Raw genomic sequence first — 22,983 nt, 5'->3', positions numbered from 1 at the left:
GATAAGCAATTTTTAAAAAGACTTAGTTAACTTCAGTGTTCAGTCCAGTGACCAGCCATGGTTCCAACTCATGATGAAACATGCTATCTATTTGTAATTAGAGAACTGATATATCAGAATGAAAGTTTGAATCATATTTTCTTGCCTTGCCTTTCCTTTTGGGGTGGTGGCATGGGCAGGGCATGGCTAATACTGGAATTTGTTTTGCATTGCTATACATAATTATAATGGGTTTTGTTTTTCTTGCCTTTTTACTGGGTAGGGGAGTGGAGAATTTGGAACGGAAAATAAAGTTGAATTTAAAAAGTAAATTGGAGTAATCATTTGGACTGCTGATAGATATTGTGAGGATCAAAGATAATGCAAAACTTAAAATATTGTAGAAATGTAAGCCATTATTAGGTACATAATCAAGTATTGGATCAGTTGTGAATGAATGAAAAAAACATATATTAAGTGCTTGCTCTGTGCCAAACACAATTGTAAACACTGGAGATAGAAAAGCAAAGATAGTCCTTGGCTTTAAAGATTTTTTTTTTTTAATTTGTTTCAGCCTTAAGGACTTTATATTTGATTAGGGGAGGACATTTCTTGTATATTTAGAAGAATGGAGTCTAGGAAAAGATATTTGGATAAGGAAGTCACAAGAATTGGTGAATGGAATTTTGTGGTGGTTGGGGATTCGGCTTTAACCTTTCCAGAAATGGTAGCATTGATTTGATTACTGTTCCCATAACTGGTGGTGGAAGTTGCTAAGTGGGGAGCAACATGGCATGGAGGTGACCGGAGAGCACTAGTGTGATGCTTCTGTATTGTCTAATTATACAGAACTCTGACCAGTCAGGAATGTAGGACCCAACAGTAGGGACTAGAGCACCAACTTGGGGTGTGAGGTAGAAGCCATGAAATGAAGATGGTTTCCGAATGTTTGATTTTTGCCAAGCACTAAGTATCTATGTAACTTAAGGGTCGTTGGAGGTTGAAATAAAGGACTATGGGTGTGGTTTATGAATTTGGCTACTTTTTACCAGATTATGATATTCCAATTCATATCTTATTCTGCTAATCAGAAAAATTCCAGTGTCACAGTTTGGAGCAAACTTTTTATTTGAATGGCGTTTATCTCTGAGGAGAAGCTCCAAGATCAATATTGATGTTCTTATAATCTGTTTAACTGTCATACAGAGACTTCCAGGCCAGTACTTGTAGCTTCCACTACCTCCCTGAGCTTAAGGGACTTTGTATGGGTCAAGTAGAAACTGGTCCGTAACATCTACTCTATTTTCCCTTTGTTGTTAGACCAGTCCAGAGAAGGCATGTATGGCACTGAACATACCCAGTCTGAGGAAGATGGGGAATGGCAGCACTCTACTTCAACTACCTCATCTCAGAGCAAAAGGGCAGAGCGTCTTGGTCAGAACCAGCGCAAGAACCTGACCTCTGAGGACACCAAAAAAAAGAGGGCTCAGAAACCTTCCCATATGAGGAGGAACATAAGGTGAGTTATCTAAGATAGGATAAGGGAGAGTTATATAATAAACGTCATCTGTTTATTGCTTCCCCCCAATCCCTTCCCTATTGCATTACATAGCAAATTCATCTCTGTGACTGATGTTGCTTAGTAATATTAATATTGGGCTTATTAATGAAGCAGGTATCTCTCAGACTGCTGAAAGAGAAACTTATAGACAGTATATTCAATCTGGATCTTAATTTATGTTTCAAGTAATCCCAAGACATATGTTCAATTCTTAGGCCTTAATTGCCAAAAGATTCTGATGTGATAGGAATTTTTCTTAATCATAGCAGGGGAATATGGGCATATCCTTATTATCAAAAGCCTAATATGAAGCAACAGAGAATAGGTGAAAAATGTCTAGGATGTGAATTTCTCCGAGAACAGACAAGGAAATTAACTTTCTAGTTACCAAATGACATGAGAAAACAGGTAGCCTAGATATGTCAGTAACTCAAGAATTTAATTTTATTGATGGAGGTAGTCTCCTCAATTCAGACAATAAGTCCTCTATAAAATTTGGTTTCTGAAGATGGCTATCTCTGAAAAATGTATCACCTTTGTATCCTTTTAGTAGTGACCTTTCCAGACTTAGCTAGGCTGGTCCTTGGGTAACAAACATACAGATCATTACCAGCCCTGTGCTTAAAGCTTTTACATTAGCAGGTCCTAGCCAGAATTTACACTGTGCTGACTTGACCTTTTAGGATTTTGTGTTACTCATGGCCAAAGCAGTGTCTTGGGCTTAAATGATGGATGGAAACCAGTGCAATTTTTTTTTCTGCTTCGCACTTAAAAAGAATTCTAGAACTCTGAGAGGTTCCCTCATCCTATTAGACCTTCACTTCTGTGTTCAAAATGATAACCTTGATCATATGAAGTATGTCTGAGGCTTATTTGCCTATCTGCTGAGGCTTATCAAGGTGTGGGCTTCTCTTGTAACTAAATAATATGCAATGTATAGTGATTCAAGGATTTTCCCAATATTGCATTACCAAGTTCCATTCCTTAGCCTACTAATGACAAGCAGGAAATATACATAACTGTCTTCAAGCTACACAATAAATATGATAATCTTTTCTTTTCCTTATTTTTCACTTACATCCACAATATCCTTTTCCTACTTTGGGTTTTGCCATAAAGTTGTTTTAGTTGAATTTACAAGTATGGCTAAAATTATTTCTCTTATTTATTTGAATGCTTAGAAAGCTGCTACGGGAGGATCAATTGGAGGCAGTCACCAAAGCAGCTCAACAGGAAGAACTGGAGAGAAGAAAACGGCTGGAACAGCAAAGGAAGGACTATCCTGCCCCAATCCCCACTGTACCACTAGAGTACCTCCCAGGTAAAAAGAGATGGCATGATATTAACTATGTCTAAACCAGTAGTTCTTAACTTTTTTGTGTGTCATGGGCACTTTAGCAAGCTAGTGAAGTCTAAGGGACCCTTCCCAGAATAATATTTTTAAGTGTTTAAAATAAAATACATAGACTTATAAAGGGAAATCAGTTATAGTGAAATACATTTTGAAAATATTCTTTAAAAACCAAGTTAGGAATGCCTGGTCCAAACTCATAATTTTAAAGCATTAAATCCTACCCTCACTGGCCCCTTTTTAAAAGAGGTATCTACTTCTCTAATAGTAGAGATCTAAGCAAAGCCTGTGTCCTTTGTGGATTATAGGATAGGGATAAGAAAAGACAGACAGATAGATCATATATTAAATACATACTGTGTGCCAGACACTGTACTTTCTAAGTATAAGTGAAAAAATCAGTTTCTGCTTTTAAGAAATTTACATTCTTTTGGGGGAAGATGACAACCATAAAAGTGTATTGAAAAAAGGGGGGAAGGGAGTGTGAAAGAAGTGGGAAGGTGGATTACTTGGGCAGAAGCTGTGTTTGGAGAATGCCAGGAAGAGGTCCAGAAAATCAGAGGGAAAGGGATTATGTAGTTAACAACAGTTTAGAGAAAAGTGTTCATATGTAGTGGAGACTTTGAGGCATTTCATGATTAATCAACATTTTTTAAATAATCATTTGGATTTGCAACCTTTAAAATGACAAACTATATGGCACAGTGGATAGAGTACTAGGCCTGGAGTCAGGGGGAACTGAATTCAAATCCAGCCTCAAATACTTCCTAGTTATATGACTCTGGGCAAATCACTTAATTCTATTTGCATCAGTGTCCTCATCTATAAAATAAGTCTGGCCCTTATTTGCTGGTCTTCTAAAAGAAAATGGCAAATCATTTTTGTATCTTTTCTAAAAAAAAAACCCAAATGGGGTCACAAACAGTCAGATGTAATTGAAATGACTGAATAAAACCTTTAAAACAGCCAGGAAGACACTTTGGTTTTTTTTGGTTTTGTTTTTGTTTAATTTATTAATTTATTTTTATTTTTTTAATAACTTTTTATTGACAGAACCCATGCCAGGGTAATTTTTTACAACATTATTCCTTGCACTCACTTCTGTTCTGATTTTTCCCCTCCCTCCCTCCGCCCTCTCCCCAAAGATGGTAAGCAGTCCTATACATGTTAAATAGGTTACAGTAGATCTTGGATACAATATATGTGTGCAGAACCGAACAGTTCTCTTGTTGCTCAGGGAGAATTGGATTTAGAAGGTATAAATAAACCGGGAAGAAGAACAAAAATGCAAGCTGTTTACATTCATTTCCTAGTATTCTTTCTTTGGGTGTAGCTGCTTCTGTCCATCCTTGATCAATTGAAACTAAGTTAGATCTCAGGAAGACACTTTGAAATGTATCTTCCAAATTGAGATTTTCCTCAACTTTCCCTCTATAGTTTTGGGTCTGAAGACCTTTCTTTCACATGAATATTATTACCACTTCTCCTAGGAAGTTGAATATCATCAACAATCAAGAACCTCTTCAGAGATAGAGATTTGAAATAGAGTGACAAGATCTGGTCTAGATATTGCCATTGGGTGATAAAAACATACTAATGTGATAGCAATGGAAATAGTAAAAAGAGGCAAAAACAAGGGAATTGTGTCTCAGGGAAATCTTTTTTAATCAGCTGTATCTGACTTTCGTCCCCAACCATTGTTCTGTTTTTTCCGTAGAGGAAATTGTTTTACGAGCAGGTGATACTTCCCAGCTCCCCCCTCAGGTCTTAGCTCAAGAAGTTATTTGTTTGGATAGCACCAGCAGTGGCAGTGAGGAGGAGACAAAGGGAATACTCCATGGCATTAAAGATGGTAAGAAGTATTTTGTTTCTCTTAGTCTCAACTTCCTGTGCTTCATTAGCAACATATCTAAATAAGGTTCCCAACCCTCCTACTTCCCAGCATAGTTTGGGCCTGATGATATACATTTCTCTTCTGTCCTCTGATTGACATGTGAATTACATTATTGCCTCAACTTGAAGTAAGAGAAAGGAAAAATTAAAACTTACTGTTTTCAGGAATAACAGCAGATAGAATAAAGTTTCTACCCTATTGTGTTTTGGAAATGATCACTGAAATCCCTTTAAATCTTTCCTGGTATCTCAGAAGTGATCGAACTGAGTTCCGGAGAGGATGAGGCCCTTCAAATTGTGGACAGTAGTGATTCTGCCAATGAAGGGGATGGCGATGCCACAGAGGAGAGCAGTGGCTCCCATGTGAATGATGCCTTAAATCAGTCAGACGCTATGGGGCAGGTCATTGTCAACATCAACCATCCACCCAATGAGGAAAATATCTTCCTAGCTCCACAGTTGGCACGTGCAGTGAAACCTCATCAGGTATTGGAAGTCTTGGGATCCTCTTCTCCTTTTCTTTCAAGGGCTTCTCATTAGTGTTGCCATTGCTCATTGCAAGTTTGTTGTTTTAATAAGTGGAGACTTTCTGAGCATGTGGGAGTTGTATAGAAAATCTGACTTTTGGTCTGGCCCTTATCTGCTGGTCTTCTAAAATTTCATCTAAGATTCACAAGGTGAGAAGCCTCAGGAATAATTGAGAGAAAAGAGGGGTGGGATGGGATGCAGTATAACTGTGTTTTGACCATTGATTCATTTTCTAGTCTTATTGCTAAACAGAATTGAATGAAATTCCTACGAGGTGTAATAGCCTGAATTCCCTGAGAAATGTAGTTGGGAAATTTGCTTTATCTTATTGATTATTCCTTCAAGTGATGTGAATAGATCTTTAAAAATATTTAATAAGCCTACCTGTATAGGAAAGAGTAGACTTTTTCTGTATTTCTCTACTAGAAGCAAGAGGTAGAAGTTACAGGAAGACAGGTTTTGGTTAGGTCACCTATCAGTGATCCCAATGGATTAGTGAAGTATAATGTTACTGAAGGTATTGAGAATTGAGATTGGTAACTGAATTGATTATGCCAGGAATTCTTTAGAAAGGATTTCTCCTTTGGGTAGGAGGTTGGAATCCGGGTCCCTTCCAAACTTAAAATTTTTTATTCAGAATTATGGAACATGGAACGACATGTAAGTTCACTTAGTTCAACCTCCTTATTTCACAAATAAGAAAATTGAGGCCCAGAATTGTTAAATGACTAATGACAGAATCACAAAGGGTAGTTAGTGCACAGCAGAGCTGGGGTCCAGCCAGATCATCTGGCTCCAGGTTAAGTTCTTCATTCCTAGTACATCTTTAAGTGTGATTTAATAATGAATGTTGTCCTCTCGCTAAGGTTGACTTTCTGGTGTTCTTCTCAAAGACCACTCCTCTTCTGTAAATTGTTTTGTTTATCAGCAATAATAATGTAACACTTTATTGTACCTACATTTTTTTTCCCTTTGGTATTCTCACAGCAATCCTGAGGTGCTTAACAGAGCTATTATAATTCCCATTTTAGAGAAGAGAAAACTGAGATCCACAGAAGTCAGTGATGTGACAATGTCACAGAACTCATAAATTTCTGGCCTAGAACTTCATCTTTCGTGTCTCCCATTTTGCTTCTTAGCAAGGGTTTGCTTGAAAGGGATATGAAATGTTGATTACAGACACCAAATGTCTGTTCTAATACTTACTGTCTTAACATTGTTTTCCCGTTGTCCTGGAAAAAAAGAAAACTCCAAATTCCACACTTATGTCACTTATGTTGTTTGTCATTTCGTGTTCTTATGATTCCTTTCCGTCCTATGTTAGATTGGTGGAATCCGATTCCTGTATGACAATTTGGTGGAGTCCCTGGAGAGATTTAAAACCAGCAGTGGATTTGGCTGTATTCTGGCTCACAGCATGGGTTTGGGGAAAACTCTACAAGTCATCTCCTTCTTAGATGTCCTCTTCCGACATACAGAAGCCAAGACTGTCCTTGCTATTGTACCGGTAAGGACCCAATTAAATCTAGTTTAACTCTACTATGTTTGGCATTGACTGTGTGCCAGCATCAGAATGAGTTCTTTGTAATCTGTTACCTTTCCCCAACACTTACAGAGCTTTGTATGAATAAGCAGGTATTTTAATTGCTTGTATTGCACCTGAACGTGCTGATCTCTGTAGTATAATTTTTTAAAAAACGCACCACAAACTTTAATATCTTTTCAACTAAACAGGCTTCTTTGGAAGAAGGATTGATTCTTCAAACACTTTCATTTTTTTAGATGCATATCATAGGGGCTATTAGTCAATACAAAACATATCAACATATCAGATATAATAAAGTCATCCCTTCCCCCCTTCATTGTTTATTTTACTTTTGACAGGTGAACACTCTTCAGAATTGGCTGGCAGAATTCAACATGTGGCTGCCAGCCCCTGAAGCTCTACCCGCTGACTATAAACCTGAAGAGATTCAGCCACGCTACTTTAAAGTCCACATTCTGAATGATGAGCACAAGTAAGTCTCTTAATTTTTTTAACCTAATTTTCCTTTCATTTTGTTTTTTTGCTCAACATACTTTTATTTTAAATTCAGTTCAACCAGCATTCAGATACTACAAAAGTCTCAAAACTTCTCTTGAGACTCTGATGTTCAGTAGTGTTTTGTTTGCATATGTTCCATATTCCCTAATTTCCTTTTGTTTCTTTTGTATATTAGCCACTCTATTCTTTTTTGTTTTTGTTTTTAATTAAAGCTTTTTATTTTTCAAAACATATACATAGATAATTCTGCAACATTAGCCCTTGCAAAACTTAGTGTTCCAGTTTTTCTTCCCCTTCTCTCATCTCTTTCCTCTAGATGGCAAGTAGTCCAATATGTTAAATCCAATATATGTATACATATTTATACAATTATCTTTTCTGTACAAGAAAAATCAAATCAAACCAAAAAAGAAAATGATGAAGAAAATAAAATGCAAGCAAACAATAACAAAAAGAGTGAGAATCCTATGTTGTGAGTCATACTCAGTTCCCACAGTCCTCTCTCTGGGTGAAGATGGCTCTTTTGATCACAAGACCATTGGAACTGGTCTGAATCATCTCATTGTTGAGAAGAGTCACGTTCATCAGACTTGATCATCTTAAAATCTTGTTGTTGCCGTGTATAATGATCTCCTGGTTCTGCTCTTTTCATTTAGCATCAGTTCATGCAAGTCTCTCCAGGCCTCTCTGAAATCATCCTACTGATCCTTTCTTACAGAACAATAATATTCCATTATATTCACATACCATAACTTGTTCAGCCATTCTCCAACTGAGGGGCATCCACTCAGTTTCTAGCTTCTTGCTGCTACAACAAGGGCTGCCACAAACATTTTTGCACATATGGGTCCCTTTCTTTTCTATAAGATCTCTTTAGGATACAAACCCAGTAGAAACACTGCTGGATCAAAGGGTATACAGTTTGATAACTCTTGGGGCATAGTGACAAATTGCTCTCCAGAATGGTTGAATCTGTTCACAGTTTCACCAACAATGTATCAGTGTCCCAGTTTTCCCCACATCCCCTCCAACATTCATCCTTGTCTTTTCCTGACATCTTAGCCAATCTGAGAGGTATGTAGTTTCAATTTCTTTATCTGAAAATTGTCTGTTCATATCCTTTGACCATTTATCAATTGGAGAATTAGCCACTCTATTCTTAAAATTAATTATTCTATCCCAGGTTTCTTGGTTTTAAAAAAAAAAAAACCAAAAAACTTATATAACTGTAGGCTCTCTTTGCTGGTGCCTCTTTTGGTACTTGTGCTTTAAATGTTTTTCATTTTGTCGCCTGCCTTCTCCAGTCTGGTCTCCACATAGCTTGCAAAGCAATATTCCTCAAGCATATGTATTGTCTTTCCTACTCAGTAAGGTTTAAAAATCTTCCTACCAATTTAGATTCTTTTGTTGTCATTTAAAGTCTTTCCCAGCTTGATACTGACATGCCTTTTCAGCCTTATTATACACTCACTCACTTTTTACACTTTAGCACAGCAACAGCAGCAAACAGGTTTCCTTGTGTTCCTTACAGACAGTGTTCTCTCTTCAGGGTTCTCACCTTTGTCCAGTTTACCCCCATGCCTGGAAAACCCTCCCCCCTGACTTCTTGGAATTCCTAATTTCCTTCAAATCTCAGCCCAACAAAGATAGTCCCTTGCCCAAAAATCATCTCATATTTATATTTTATATGTACTTATATGTGTACATATTCCTTTAGAATATAATCTCTTTGAGGACAGAAACTCTTTAATTTCTATCTTTGCATCTGCCTGGTAGAATTCTTGGTCCAGAATAGGTAGTTACTAATTGCGTAATGATTTATTCTTAGTTTTGTGGTAGTTAGTGTTTCTAAGGGAATACCATAAACTGAAAATGTACAAGCCATTATTTTTCCTATGTGCTGCTATTGTAATAAGGTCTGACATGATGAATATGGAACTCTTCTAAGTACAGTTTAAATATAGAGATCAAATGAGGTAATTTTTGTAAAGTGCTTAGCACAGTGATTGGCATATAATAGACACTTAATAAATATTCCCTCCCTCTTGGTTTTTATTTTGATTTTTGGAAATTCATCTGGTTTCACTGTTTTAGTCTGATCCACTATTAATTGAAGATTATAAAATTTACAAAACTTAGAGTGTATTCTTCTTGTTCACTAAACCAGCAAACTTTCTTTTCTTTTAGATTTTCTAGATTAAAATGTAAACAGTAAATTAACTTTTATTCTTATTAGATACTGACTTTCCAATCATCCATCCTTCTGTTGTTGAAGTCAGATAAAACCCTAGGGAATCAGAGTGTGATAGAGATTCCTTTCAGTCCTCTACTGAACAACCCCTAAAAATTCCAACCTATTTTATCTCAGTTTTGCTTTCGTGAGATACCACTTAATATATAGTTACTAAGATATAGTTAGCTTTTAAGTCTACTGCTGGTGTGGAAGGCAGCATGGCAAAAGTGGTGCAATGAACAAGGAAATGAATTTGGAACAGAGGACTTAGGCACATATCTTAGCTCTTAACTAGGGACTTTTTGTGAACAGGGGTAAATGATCTAACCTTCTCTGTGCTGCAGTTTCTGCATTGGTAAATTTAACGTTTGTCTTAGGAAAAGACTCAATGTAAGGACCAAAATCAAATTGCGTCATGTTTTGCATGTCCTTTCCTTCCATTGGTTAAAATAAACTCCTTTTCATATGTTCGATATAAATAAAGCTCTTCTTTGAGATTAGCTTCATTTCTATTGGAATTGGCTTAAATTCTAGCCTTAGCTAAAAGTGTAGCTTTCTAGAAATTATGATTGGCCAGGGCAACTAGTTGGTGTAGAACACCAGCCTTGAAGTCTGGAGGATGTGAATTCAAATCTGCCCTCAGACACTTAACACTTCTCAGCTGTGTAACCCAGGCCTCAGCCTGGGTGTAACCCAATTGCCTCAGCAAAAAAAAAGAAAAAAGAAAAAGAAAGAAAGAAATTATGATTGGTATCTTAAAAGGTGAGATATGGGGTGGGAAGAAGAAAAGGGTATTAATGCTTCTAAAACTTAGGTGAAAAGGGAAAAGTTGTTAGGACACCTGTTTTTTCACTAATAATATCAGAGAATCTCCTGTACCCTGCAGTAATAACTAAAATTTGGAGTGGGTAAGTTCCCGTCTTTCAGAAGCTCCCGATGGGTTGATCATCTCTTAGGCAAAGTCTGTCTTTCATAGCAGATTTTCATTGTATAGTGGTAACTGTGATTTGATTTTATTTACAGTTTTCTTTTAAGATCAGCTACCCCATTATTAGTGCCCAATTCTTGTTATATTACAAGGATGCATATCTTTAGAATTGTCTCAATGCTTGCTTATAGACCTTTGGTAGATACTCTACCTCTCCACTGGATGTACTATTATTTCTGACATGGATAACATTTTATTTTTAGGTATTGTCTAGGGAATCTTATACTGTGGCCTGGGATTTTTCATGGCTGATTTTCTTGATGTTTAGTGGATGTCCTTGGGCCTACTAGTTAACTTTTTTAAATGATCTGGCCTAGCTTAAGTAATTGTATTATCTTGAGGAATGATAGGTGAGAGAGGGACATATTTTTGAGCGTGTGTGTGTGTGTGTGTGTGTGTGTGTAGTATTAGATAATATTTGAAGTCATTGCCATTCTAGAATCATAGACGTAAAATAAATGTTATTCTGTAGGTGTCTGTTTTGGTGAATGCTGCTGGGGAATCTGAAAAAGCAGTAGTCATTTCTGTCTGTTCCTTTTTGTAGGACGACGGCTGCTCGTGCTAAGGTGGTGACTGATTGGGTGTCAGAGGGAGGGGTGCTGCTGATGGGGTATGAAATGTACCGACTCCTCTCCCTGAAGAAATCCTTTGCTACAGGTAGGAAGAAGAAAACCAAGAAACCTGCTTGTCCAGTAATCATCGACCTGGATGAGGAGGATCGACAACAAGAGCTCATGAAAGGTGGGTTGGTCTCTCTGACCTGTGTCATCAGTGAATGGGAGTGCTGTGCCCTAAAGCTGAGGTGTTGGGTGGCCTAGTGGAAAAAAGCTTGGTTGGGGTTTGCTGATCTGCTGGCTACATGGTTTGGAGAGAGAGCCCTTCACTGTCTTGTAACTTTCTAGGTCTGCTGAGTGGGGATGATGAAAAATTACTGAAGGGAAGCTTGAGAAGCCCACAAGAGCAAAGTTGTTTTACATGCAAAGCCAGCTTCTCTTGGAGGCCTTTGCTGGGATCAGGGAGGGCCTTCTTTCTGATCCACCAAGCTTATTTCAGTGTCTTAAATCTATTCATCTGCTAAGACCTTTGAGTTTGAGCTTAGAGTTGTACATGTCCTGGTAGAAGTAGGATGAGCACAGCAAAGGCTACAAAAGCCATTGACTTTCTGGCCTTCACCTCTTGGTTTTTGATTGTTTTAGAACCAAGAGCCTGGAGGGACAAGCTACAGGGCACCATTCTCTGCATCCATTGTCTATGTTGGGTTTGGTCAGAATCCATTTTTAATCTTGGGGACCATTACTAGCATATTATAAATCCTTATCTGCCATCTATTCACTATGGGTTTCAAGAAGGTATGTTGAATTTTTACCAATGTTGAATTTAGGCAATAAAAAATTGTTAAGACACTACATTGGCTATGAAAATTATATAGCTGACATTCCATGAAACCAAACATAGAAGTCAACCAGGATTTATTAAATATTTACTCTCTGTCAGGCAGTGCCCTAAACTCTGGAAATACAAATATAAACAGAAATAAAAGAGCCTCAATCCTCAAAGAGCTTATATTCTAATGAGGAAAGAAGACAGCTCATAAAAGGAAGCTTAAAAGCTAGAAGGAGAATGGAGTTTTTGTGTTGTGTGTCTTCCATAATTGATGTAAAGGTTCCTGTATTGTTTTTTTAGTTTTTTCATTTTTCTCACAAAATAATTTCTCTCCAGAGTGCTGAAAAAAGAAATAACCTTTGATTTTTTTTTCTCACTTTAGGCATTGAGAAGGCCCTTTCTCGCCCTGGCCCTGATGTAGTGATTTGTGATGAGGGGCACCGAATCAAGAATTGCCATGCCAGTACATCCCAGGCCCTAAAAAATATCCGGTCTCGCCGACGGGTGGTGTTGACTGGATATCCTCTCCAAAACAACCTCATTGAGTACTGGTGTATGGTGGACTTTGTACGTCCTGATTTCCTAGGCACTCGGCAGGAGTTCAGCAACATGTTTGAGCGTCCCATTCTCAATGGGCAGTGTATTGACAGCACCCCTCAGGATGTTCGTCTCATGCGATATCGAAGCCATGTTCTTCATAGCCTCCTGGAAGGATTTGTGCAGAGGTGAGTCATTCTGAGAGTCTCCAGACTTCTAGAAATTTAGGTTGCTTTTATATAAAAGGATTTATGGCCATTCTTTTTAGAGGCTTTTTAAAGAGGATTCATGATACTTTATTTTGAATATGGAAGGCATAATTAGTGACCAGGCAGCAAAATTGGAAAGATGAAACCAGTCATACATATAAACACTTAATTCTGCTTGTGTCCTGGGACTAGTAGTACCAGTTCCTCAAAAACAGAAGTAACATTTCCCCACTGTGTCTAACTTCATAGGAGGATGAGCTGACAAAGTTTGTGGGCTTATTGATGAGACTGACTGGGGTTAATAGGAATCTCCCCAGGGATACATACTTTTTATGCTGAGGAAAAAAAATCTAGGAATCTTGGTACATATTTGATCACCATTGCACTTCATTAGAGTAAAATTTTTTTTATGCCATGATATAGTATCACATGATATGATTTTCACAGTTCTAAACTGTTTGTAGAACTTAAGGAAATAAAAAGCAAAATAGAAAAAGAAAGAAAGAAAAATTTATACACAAAACAAAATATTGTCATATGCCCAGCAGAAAGTAGGGAGGATACAAAATATATAACAATAAATTTCCATTTCAAGAAAGCATTTATAATAATAGAAGAGATTATATTCATGAATATCCATCTTGCCTTTGCTTCCTTGTAGGTTATTCTTTTGTTCTCTGCTATGCATTTTTTACTTTATTCTTTTTTTCCCTTCCTCCCTTGCCCCCCTTCTTCCAAATAGATTACAGTTAAACATAAATACACATATATACACACACACATCCATATATCTATATACATATATATTCACATATACTCATATACATATTACATACACATTTACCTATGCATGCATCTAAATCTAAGCATGCATCTAAAACAGTATTAATGTGGCCGACATATAATGTAGATTTCTCTCTTGATTAAATCTTTTAAGTTTGACTGTCTAAGACTGTCTAGGACTGTCTAAAACTAGTCCTAGTTTTTTTTAATTTTTTTCTAATTTTACTCTTGGTCTTTGTTGTAGTGTTTATGTATATCCTTCATTTCCTCTCCCTGCTAATTCTTTTACTTTAATTCCACTCCTTAATTGACCTTGCTGTTACTCAGCCTCTCTCCATCTTTGCATGGATCCCTTTATCTTCTCCTCCCACCCTTTCCTTCCCTATTCATCACTTTTCCATTAATTTACATACCATATCTCACTCCTATTAATCTAAACAGTCTTCTGTACTCTACCTTATATCCTATGCCACCCTTTCTCATTAATCTACATATCTTATTCCACTACTATAACTCAGTACACTCTTCTATACCCCACCTTGTTCCTATTCCCTCTCCCCTTATTTTTTTTTAATATACTTATAGATATATCCTTTAATGGTGTATATGTAGTGTTGCTTAATTAATCCATTCCTGATGTTTTGTCAGAGTTAAGAGTCTTCTTCCCTCAAATGCCTTTGTGACTGTTTCTTCCTCTCCATCTCACTTGTATAATTGTGATTTTTACATTTTCCTAGACAGTTTTGCTTTTTAGAGTCAGATCATATTCAACAATGCTCCACTCTTTCTTTTGCACTGCTCAGTTACTGATAGCAATTTTAAACATTTAATATACATTTCCATGTTTAAAAAACCATAAATGATTTGTCCATGGTGAGTTCCTTGAACTTAATCTTTGATATTGGGTCTTATGTTAAATTTTCTATTTAGTGAGACAAAGTCCTGTAATCTGCAAGTTTGCCAAATGTCCATTTTTTCATTCAATATTATGGATAATTTTCCTGGATGTGATATTTTTAGCTATAGGCTAGTTATTTTGATTGCTAATATATGTTATTCCAGAGCCTGCAGTCTTATTGTGGTTGCTGATAAATCCTGTATAATTCTAATGGTAGCTCCAACATATTTAAATTATTTTTTTCTTGTTTCTTGCAAAATTTTCTCTTTAATCTGGTGGTTTCAAGATTTGGCAATAATATTCCTGTGTGTCTTCCACATAGGATCTCTTGGATTTTTTTCTATTTCTACTTTCATCTTATGTTCGAAATTCCGGACAATTTTCTTGGATTATTTCTTTCTTTCTTTTAATTATAGCTTTTTATTGACAGAACATATGCATGGGTAATTTTTCAACATTGACCCTTGCAATCACTTCTGTTCCAACTTTTCCCTTCCTTCCCTCCACCTCTTCCCCAGATGGCAGGCAATCTCATACATGTTAAACATGTTAAAGTATATCTTAATAACAATATATGTGTACATATTTATATATTTCTCTTGTTACACAAGAAAAATCGCATTTAGAAAGGTAAAAATAACCTGCGAAGAAAAGCAAAAATGCAAGCAGTACACATTCATATCCCAGTGTTCTTTCTCTGGGTGTAACTGGTCCTGTTCATCACTGATCAATTGGAACTGAATTGGAGTCTCTCATTGCCGAAGACAGCCACTTCCATCAAAATTGATTTTGGATTATTTCTTGCATTTTTTCAAGGTTCTTTTTTTAATCACAGCTTTCAAGTAGTCTCATTCTTATATTTTTTCTCCTTTATCTGTTCTCCAGATCTGTTGTTTTTCTTATAAAATGTTTCATATTCTGTTCTATATTTTTATTTTTTCTATTTTGTTATTTCTTGGATTCTTACAGCTTTACTGGCTTCCTCTTTCCCAATTCTAATTTTCAAAGAATTTTTTTCTTCTTTTAAGACACTATCTCCTTTTCTACTTGGTTAACTTTTTTTTTTTTAATAATCTTGTTTCTCTTGATTTTTTGTTTTTTGTTTTTTTTTTCTCAAAATCTCTCACTTGATTTTTATTTTATTTTCAAAACACATGCATAGTTTTAAACATTCACCCTTGCAAAACCTTGTTTTCTAAACTTTTTTCTCCCTCTCCTCCCTCCAATCCCTCCCCAGATGGCAAGTAATCCAATATATGTTAAACATGTCTTCTTTACATATTTCCACAATTATGGTGCACAGGAAAAATCAGATCAAAAAGGGAAAAAAATGAGAAACAAAACAAAAATCAAGCAAACAGCAACAACAAAAGTGAAAATACTATGTTGTGATCCACACTCAATCCCCATAGTCTTCTTTCCATCACAAGACCATTGGAAGAGGCCTGAATCACTTTGCTGTTGAAAAGAGCCATGTCCATCAGAATTGATCATCATATAATCTTGTGGTTGATGTCTCACTTGATTTTTAAAGCTTTTGAATTCTATAAATTCCTTCTGGGAAGATAGCCATTTAACATTACTTTGAGAATATAGAAGAGGCATTTTTGTCTTTTTTTAACTTTACTTTTTTACATCCTTCTCTGAAGATAAACCCGATCTTTTCTATTCCCAAAGTAAGTTTTTATGGTTAGGTTCTTTCTTCTTTGCCAGTTCACCAAAAGCTCTACCCTCCTGCTAGTATCTACAGCCAGCAGCATCCCTGCCTCACAGCTTCTACACTTACCAGGTATTCTGGTTCCTTCTCACCCAGAACAGTATTTTAGCAGCACAACTGGGCATGGTGATCCTAATCAGTAGAGGTTCTTTCAGTCTTCCTGGTCTTGGACCCCCAACTCCTCAGGCTATTTAGGAGGAAAAAGTTCCCGTGGTTTGGACTGAAGCTCCCACCAAACCCAGGTAGCCTCAGGGTTCCCACTGGCTGTTTCTGGGGAACTAGCTTGGAGGTTTTGCACTTCACACTCATTAAACCTGTTTTGGGGTCAGTCTTCTTAGGTTTTCTCAGGAGGGACCTCTGTTCTATCCTATCTTCTTTGTTTTTTACCAGTCTATGTTTGCTTTGAGGTACAAATTTGTTCTGTTTGTGGGAGAAATCTGGAAAGCTTGAAATTTTCTGACCTACTCCATCTTCCCAGAATCTTCCCCCCTTCTGGGTTTTTTTTCTTAATCATCCTACTGTCATCTTCACCATCTTCATCATCCACAAATATTAATTGTTTACTTGTGTGCTAATTGCTCTGGAGCCAGAGAAGCATAACATGCACTTGGCCAGCTTTTAAAGAATGTCTGGACTATGGCTAGGTGGAAAGAAGGGAGGAAGTGTAACCTAATAGAAGGAAAAGTAGGATTACAGGTCTTGGAAAAAGAATGTGCATGCTCTGTGTCATGGATGCTGAAAACAGCAACTTAGAGAACAGGAGGCTGTGATTACCCATTTCACCTTTGCAGCTAATTTACTAATTGACTTTGAGTCAGTAACGGCCTCATTGCCTTACATTCTTGCATAGAATCTAAACTTTATGTGTGAGGATTTTTTTTTTGTTTGTATTTATATCATTTATATCATCAAGGTATATGGAGTGTTCAGGAGGGTTAGTGTGAGGGCTTGGCAAGTCCTTTTCAGGGCTGCTTACCACCTGTCACCCAACTCTCATCTGTGGCTTCAAGAAACTGTTGCATACTCAGTGACCACCTCCCAGGAAAAGCCATCTCAGCAGATGTGCTAAAGCAGGCTGAAGGTAACTGAGGGGTCTCAAACCCATCAGTGAGTTAGGGGGATGGCTACTTTCCCCTAGCACAATGGGTAGATGAGAATAATTTATTCCAGTGGCCATTAAGGTGGTGAAAGCAGGCACCATAGAGTGCTTAGAGCTTAGTCAGACGTTGAAGACATCAGGGTCATCCACTGCATCCCAGGCCATTGCCAGGCATCTTGACTTTTGCCTTACCCCTGGACTTCATGGCTCAGGAAGACAGAGAAGCTGACAACTTTGTGCAATTCTGTCTTACTTGAGTGTAATTCATGTCCAAGTCAAGACATTACCCTGAAGTCACTGGTCCTTTTCAGAAATGAAGGAGGGACAACATTTGTATCCCCCATCCTTGGTATAGCATAGTTGCTTAATGTTTTTTGAGTGATAAATTGTTCAAAGTTTGGCAACTTAGAGCTCATTAATGAATAGCCACAGTTAACCATAAAGGTCCCTAAAAGGAGGACTAATTATGAATATTTGATTTTTATTCTGTGTCATCCCATGACCTTCTCCTATTGCTTTCTCACTTTACTTTTGGCATTGCCTCTCTAGGCGAGGCCACAGTGTGTTGAAGATACAGCTTCCATACAAAGAAGAGCATGTAATCCTAGTGAGACTCTCCAAAATCCAACGGGCTCTGTACACAGAGTTCATGAATCGTTTCCGTGATGCTGGCAACAGTGGCTGGCTGGGGCTCAACCCTCTCAAGGCATTCTGTGTGTGCTGCAAGGTGAGTAGGGGGAGTAAGAAAGTTAGACCCCTTTGGGAAGATGTAATTGAAATTAGTGTCACTGGGATGTTAGATCATTGCTCTAGTGTCTGCCTGCTAAAAAAAAATTAAAATGAGACCCCGCTGCCTTAGTGACCAGGCAGGCCTAGAAAGTCAGAGGTTCCCAACTGACAGTCTTCCAGTGCTGAATTGCTGTAACCCTGGAGAAATCTCATCCTCTTTGTGAGTCTGGCTTTCCCTCTATAAACAAGTGGGGAACTGCAGGCCAGTCTTTGGTATTAGCAGCAGGGAGATTTAAAGAAGTCCATATTTTTAAAAAGCCTGGGCAGTGGTTTTTTTTTTTTTTTTCCACTTATCTCTGCATTCAACTGGATTGGAATTTGCTTTAGGGTGATTCTACCTATGAGGAGTGGGGACAGTGCAAGGTCAGATAAAACTTGTCCGAAGTCCTAAAAGCAAGAAAAAAACCTCTCTGGTCTGTCTGTAATTACCAACTTAAGAAGTCCCTGTGAGAGACACAATGGTGTCTTCAAGAAGAAAAATTTTTCATTTTAACCAATGCTAGCAGTTGAGCTTGAGCTGTTTCATTGTGTCTTATTTCCCACGAAAAGTTACTTTACCCAAAGCACCCAAAAAGGTGCTTTAGCCAAATCAAACAATATAGGTGAGTGTGAAGTTCAGAAGAAATTTGCCCAGCAGTCAGTCCTTACAGCCTCATATCAGTGACAGGAAAATAAAGTTTTCATGAATTTAGTAGTGATATTTTCACTACCCCCACACCAAAGAATTCTGTGCCATAGCACAGAATTCTTTGTCATATATATGTTAGAATTTGGAATATCCCCAGAGCAGAAATCCTTTTACTCATTCATACCATGTCAAAAATGGATCTGGTTTTACATTTGGAGACTCTTAGTCACTGAATATCTAGCTTTTTTGGAAGGTTGAAACAAATAGCAACAGAACTTTAGCTCTTGATTCCAGCTTTCTGTTTATAGACTAAGCAAAGGAACAAATCCCTTGAGAACAAATCTCTCATTTCTTAATTTTTTTTTTTTTTTATCCCCTGAGGCAGTTGGGTTTAAGTGACTTTCCCAGAGTCACATAGCTAGGAAGTGTTAAGTGTCTGAGATCAGATTTGAACTCAGGTCCTCCTGACTTCAGGGCAAGTGATCTATCTACTGTGCCACCTAGCTGCCCCCCATCATTTCTTTTTAAAAAATCATATTTTGTTTTTATATCATTAAAATTTCTCCTAATATCCCTCTATATCTCTCATTTCTATGGATTACACTGTGGAACTAGAACTACTTAATCAAAAGGAATTTTCATTTTCGTCTTATATATATGTATGTGTGTGTGTGCATATGGCCAGCAGAAGCTCGAGGGATAGTGAGGAGGGAGGGAGGAATGGCAGGAGGCAAGATTTAATTCTTCCCATTACTCATCTCTTTTCATGGACTTCATTCAGATCTGGAATCATCCTGATGTGCTACATGAAGCCCTTCAGAAAGAGAACCTTGCCAATGAACAGGACTTGGATGTAGATGACCTCAGCACAGCTGGGACCAATGCCCGCTGCCAGACCCAGGGAATTAAGGTCAAAACTGAGGGTAGCACCTTGGCATCCTCAGGGGGAGAGGCAACAAACAGCAAATTCCTACAGGGGGTAGGCGGCTTCAACCCCTTTCAGGAGCGAGCCAACCAAGTTGTCACTTATGAATGGGTGAGTTCAGGAAAACTGTTCTCTCTCTCTGATCTCTATGTTGGCTCTTTGAGGACAAGGGCCCTTTGTTTTACTTGTAAGCACCTTTGAAATGCTAGATGATGTTCTAGGCTCTGGAGCTACCAAGACAAACAAAAAAATGGGTATTTGTCTTCAAAGCAGTTAACTTCTATTGAAGAAAAACAACAGGAATATAATAGATTCAAGATAAATAAAAATTTTTGAACTCATTCACCACATGAAGATAAAGCTAGGACCAGAGTGATGGCCAGAGATGAGGGAACACTGGAAGTCACGGGGAGGACAAAGAGGGATAGTGAGACAGGGGGGTCCCTATGCTTTTCACATCATTAATATTTAATAAGTGTTTATGCACTGAAAAGTTGAACATTGAGGGGGAATAACTAGGTGATAAGTGGTGATATAGTGTCAGTTTGGGGAAGAAATGTTCATTGGAGACAGGGGAGCAGTTTTTACCCTTTGCCAAATAATAGCAAGAATACTAGCAGTTATAAATTATCTTGATACAAGGGTGGCTGTTGCTTATAAATAAACTGGCTTAGAACCCTACAATTTGTTATTTACAGGAAACACATTTAAAGCAGGGTTATACATACAGAATAAAGGTAAAAGACTGGAGCAGAATCTACCAGGCTTCATTTGAAGTAAAAAAAAGCAGGGGTAGCCACCCTTATCTCAGACCAAGCTAAAACAAAAGTTGATGTAATTAAAAGAGATAAGGAAGGAAACTATATCTTGCTAAAGGGTAGCATAGATAATGAAGCAATATCAATACTAAACATATATGCACCAAGTGCTATAACATCAAACTTCCTAAAGGAGAAGTTAAGAAAGCTGCAAGAAGAAACAGACAGCAAAACTATATTAGTGGGAGATCTCAACTTTGCTCTGTCAGAACTAGATAAATCAAACCATATAATAAATCATCAACATTTTTATACATCATTAACATTAACATATAGCATTTATACATCATTAACAAAATCCAATAGCAAAAGATACAAAGAGAAATTCCATTTAAAATAACTGTAGATAATATAAAATATTTGGGAATCTTATTTGCCAAAAGAAAGTCAGGAACTATATAAATAAAACTGCAAAACACTTTCTACACAAATAAAGTCAGATATAACCAATTGGAAAAATATCAAGTGCTCTTGGATAGGTCAAGTGAATATAATAAAGATGACAATATTACTTAAAGAATCTATTTCTTTAGTGCTATACCATTGAAACTCCCAAGAAACTATTTTACTGATCTAGAAAAATAACGTAATTCATTTAACAGAACAAAAGCTCAAGAATTTCAAGGGAATTTTTAAAAATGCAAATGAAGGTAGCCTAGCTGTACTAGATCTAAAACTATATTATAAAGCAGCAGTCATCAAAGCCCTTTGATACTGGCTAAGAAATAGAATAGTCGATCAGTGGAATAGCTTAAGTTCATAGAACAAAATAGTCAATGACTATAGTAATCTAATGTTTGACAAATCCAAAGATTTTGAGATAAGAATTCACTATTTGACAAAAACTGCTGGGAAAATTGGAAACTAGTATGGCAGAAAGTAGGCATAGACCTAAACCTAATCCTGTATACCAAAATGAGTTCATGATCTATACGTAAAGAATGAGATTATAAACAAATTAGAAGAACATAGATAGGATAGTTTACAAGGAGGAAGGAATTTGTGACCAAAGAAGAACTAGAGATTATTATTGATCACAAAATAAATAATTTTGATTATATCAAGTTAAAAAGCTTTTGTACAAACAAAACTGTGGTATTTTTCTTCTCTATAATAATAGTTCTCTCTGGGAGCAAGTTTCTTGGGTAGATTTTCTGGAGGCAGCCTTAGTTTCAATTAAAAGTAATAATCACCCAAATGCAACCAGCTGATAAAAGTTCTGATCTTTTATTGTGTCCTTCAATATAGCCCGGTTAGTTTTCTTAGAGGCCTCTCTCTCTCTCTCTCCTTGGTTCTAAGAGCTCTTGCAGCTTTGTCCTTTGTTTCTGCCTCTGCTTTCTTCAGCCTCCAGCCAGCACCAAGGTGAAAGTTGTAATGAATCTCTCTTGCCTCAGAGAGAGGACTTCTGGCTGAATTCACTTGAGGCTCCCTCCTCAATCTAATTCAGCTGAACTTTTGACTGAGTCAGCTTCTTATATATCATCTCCCAAAGGTTTACTCCTCCCCTCTGAGGGAGGGATTAAGGGAGGTGTGAACTGGGATATCTCATACTAAACCCTCAAATCTCCCAAACGTGTGAACTCCAATGAATGAGTACTTAAATAATTCTTTCTTATATGAGCTCTCTAAAGGTGTGAACACAGGCATTGTATCAATTCCATTGAGTTAACACTAGGATTCTAACATCTCTGTCAAGTTATCACCTTGTTTCAAGTTGAGTTAACACTAGGATTCCAACACAAAACTAATACAAACAAGATTAGAAGGGAAGCAACAAACTGGGAAAACAGTTTACTTTCAAAGGTTCTGATAAAGGCCTCATTTCTAAAATATGTAGAGAACTGATTCAACTTTATAAGAATTCAAGCCATTCTCCAATTGATAAATGGTCAAAGGATATGAACAGACATTTTTCAGATGAAGAAACTGAAACGTAGAAAAATAGAAACTGAAATTTCTAGTCATATGTAAAGGTGCTCTAAATCACTATTGATCAAAGAAATACAAATTAAGACAACTCTGAGATACCACTACACACCTCTCAGACTGGCTAAGATGACAGGAAAAGATAATGACGAATGTTGGAGGGGATGTGAGAAAACTGGGACACTGATACATTGTTGGTGGAACTGTGAATGCATCCAGCCATTCTCCAGAGCAATTTGGAACTATGCTCAAAAAGCTATCAAACTGTGCATACCCTTTGACCCAGCAGTGTTTCTCCTGGACTTATATCCCAAAGAGATTTTAAAGAAGGGAAAGGGACCCACATGTGCAAAAATGTTTGTGGCAGCCCTGTTTGTAGCAGCCAGAAACTGGAAACTGAGTGGATGCCCATCTACTGGGAAATGGCTAAATAAGTTATGGTATGTGAATGTTATGGAATGTTATTGTTCTACAAGAAATGATCCAGGAGGATGATTTCAAAGAGGTCTGGAGAGACTTGCATGAACTAATGCTGAGTGAAATGAGCAGAACCAGAAGATCATTGTACATGACAACAAGAAGACTATATGATAATCAGTTCTGATGGACAAGGCTCTTTTCAACAGTGAGATGATTGAGGCCAGTTCTAATGATCTTGTGATCAAAAGAGCCACCTATACCCAGAGCGAGGACT

General features: G+C 37.3%; 1 protein-coding gene across 3 annotated transcripts in view; it reads left to right on the top strand.

Moving 5' to 3' along the window:
* RAD54L2 (RAD54 like 2) overlaps window positions 1–22,983 on the top strand; it is a 156,318-nt gene that overhangs the window by 114,427 nt on the left and 18,908 nt on the right. For all 3 annotated transcript variants that reach the window (XM_031958508.1, XM_031958489.1, XM_031958498.1), the window contains 10 exons: window positions 1,300–1,498; window positions 2,722–2,861; window positions 4,609–4,743; window positions 5,038–5,270; window positions 6,637–6,819; window positions 7,197–7,330; window positions 11,122–11,318; window positions 12,343–12,685; window positions 17,753–17,930; window positions 19,402–19,656. In XM_031958508.1, the coding sequence (XP_031814368.1) occupies window positions 1,300–1,498; window positions 2,722–2,861; window positions 4,609–4,743; window positions 5,038–5,270; window positions 6,637–6,819; window positions 7,197–7,330; window positions 11,122–11,318; window positions 12,343–12,685; window positions 17,753–17,930; window positions 19,402–19,656 (1,997 nt within the window). The remainder of the gene's footprint in view (window positions 1–1,299; window positions 1,499–2,721; window positions 2,862–4,608; window positions 4,744–5,037; window positions 5,271–6,636; window positions 6,820–7,196; window positions 7,331–11,121; window positions 11,319–12,342; window positions 12,686–17,752; window positions 17,931–19,401; window positions 19,657–22,983) is intronic.

The sequence above is a fragment of the Sarcophilus harrisii genome, chromosome 1 (assembly GCF_902635505.1).
Source record: "Sarcophilus harrisii chromosome 1, mSarHar1.11, whole genome shotgun sequence".
Lineage (NCBI taxonomy): Eukaryota > Metazoa > Chordata > Mammalia > Dasyuromorphia > Dasyuridae > Sarcophilus > Sarcophilus harrisii.
The sequence above is the reverse complement of the archived record's forward strand: the minus strand, read 5'-3'. Positions and strand labels throughout refer to the sequence as shown.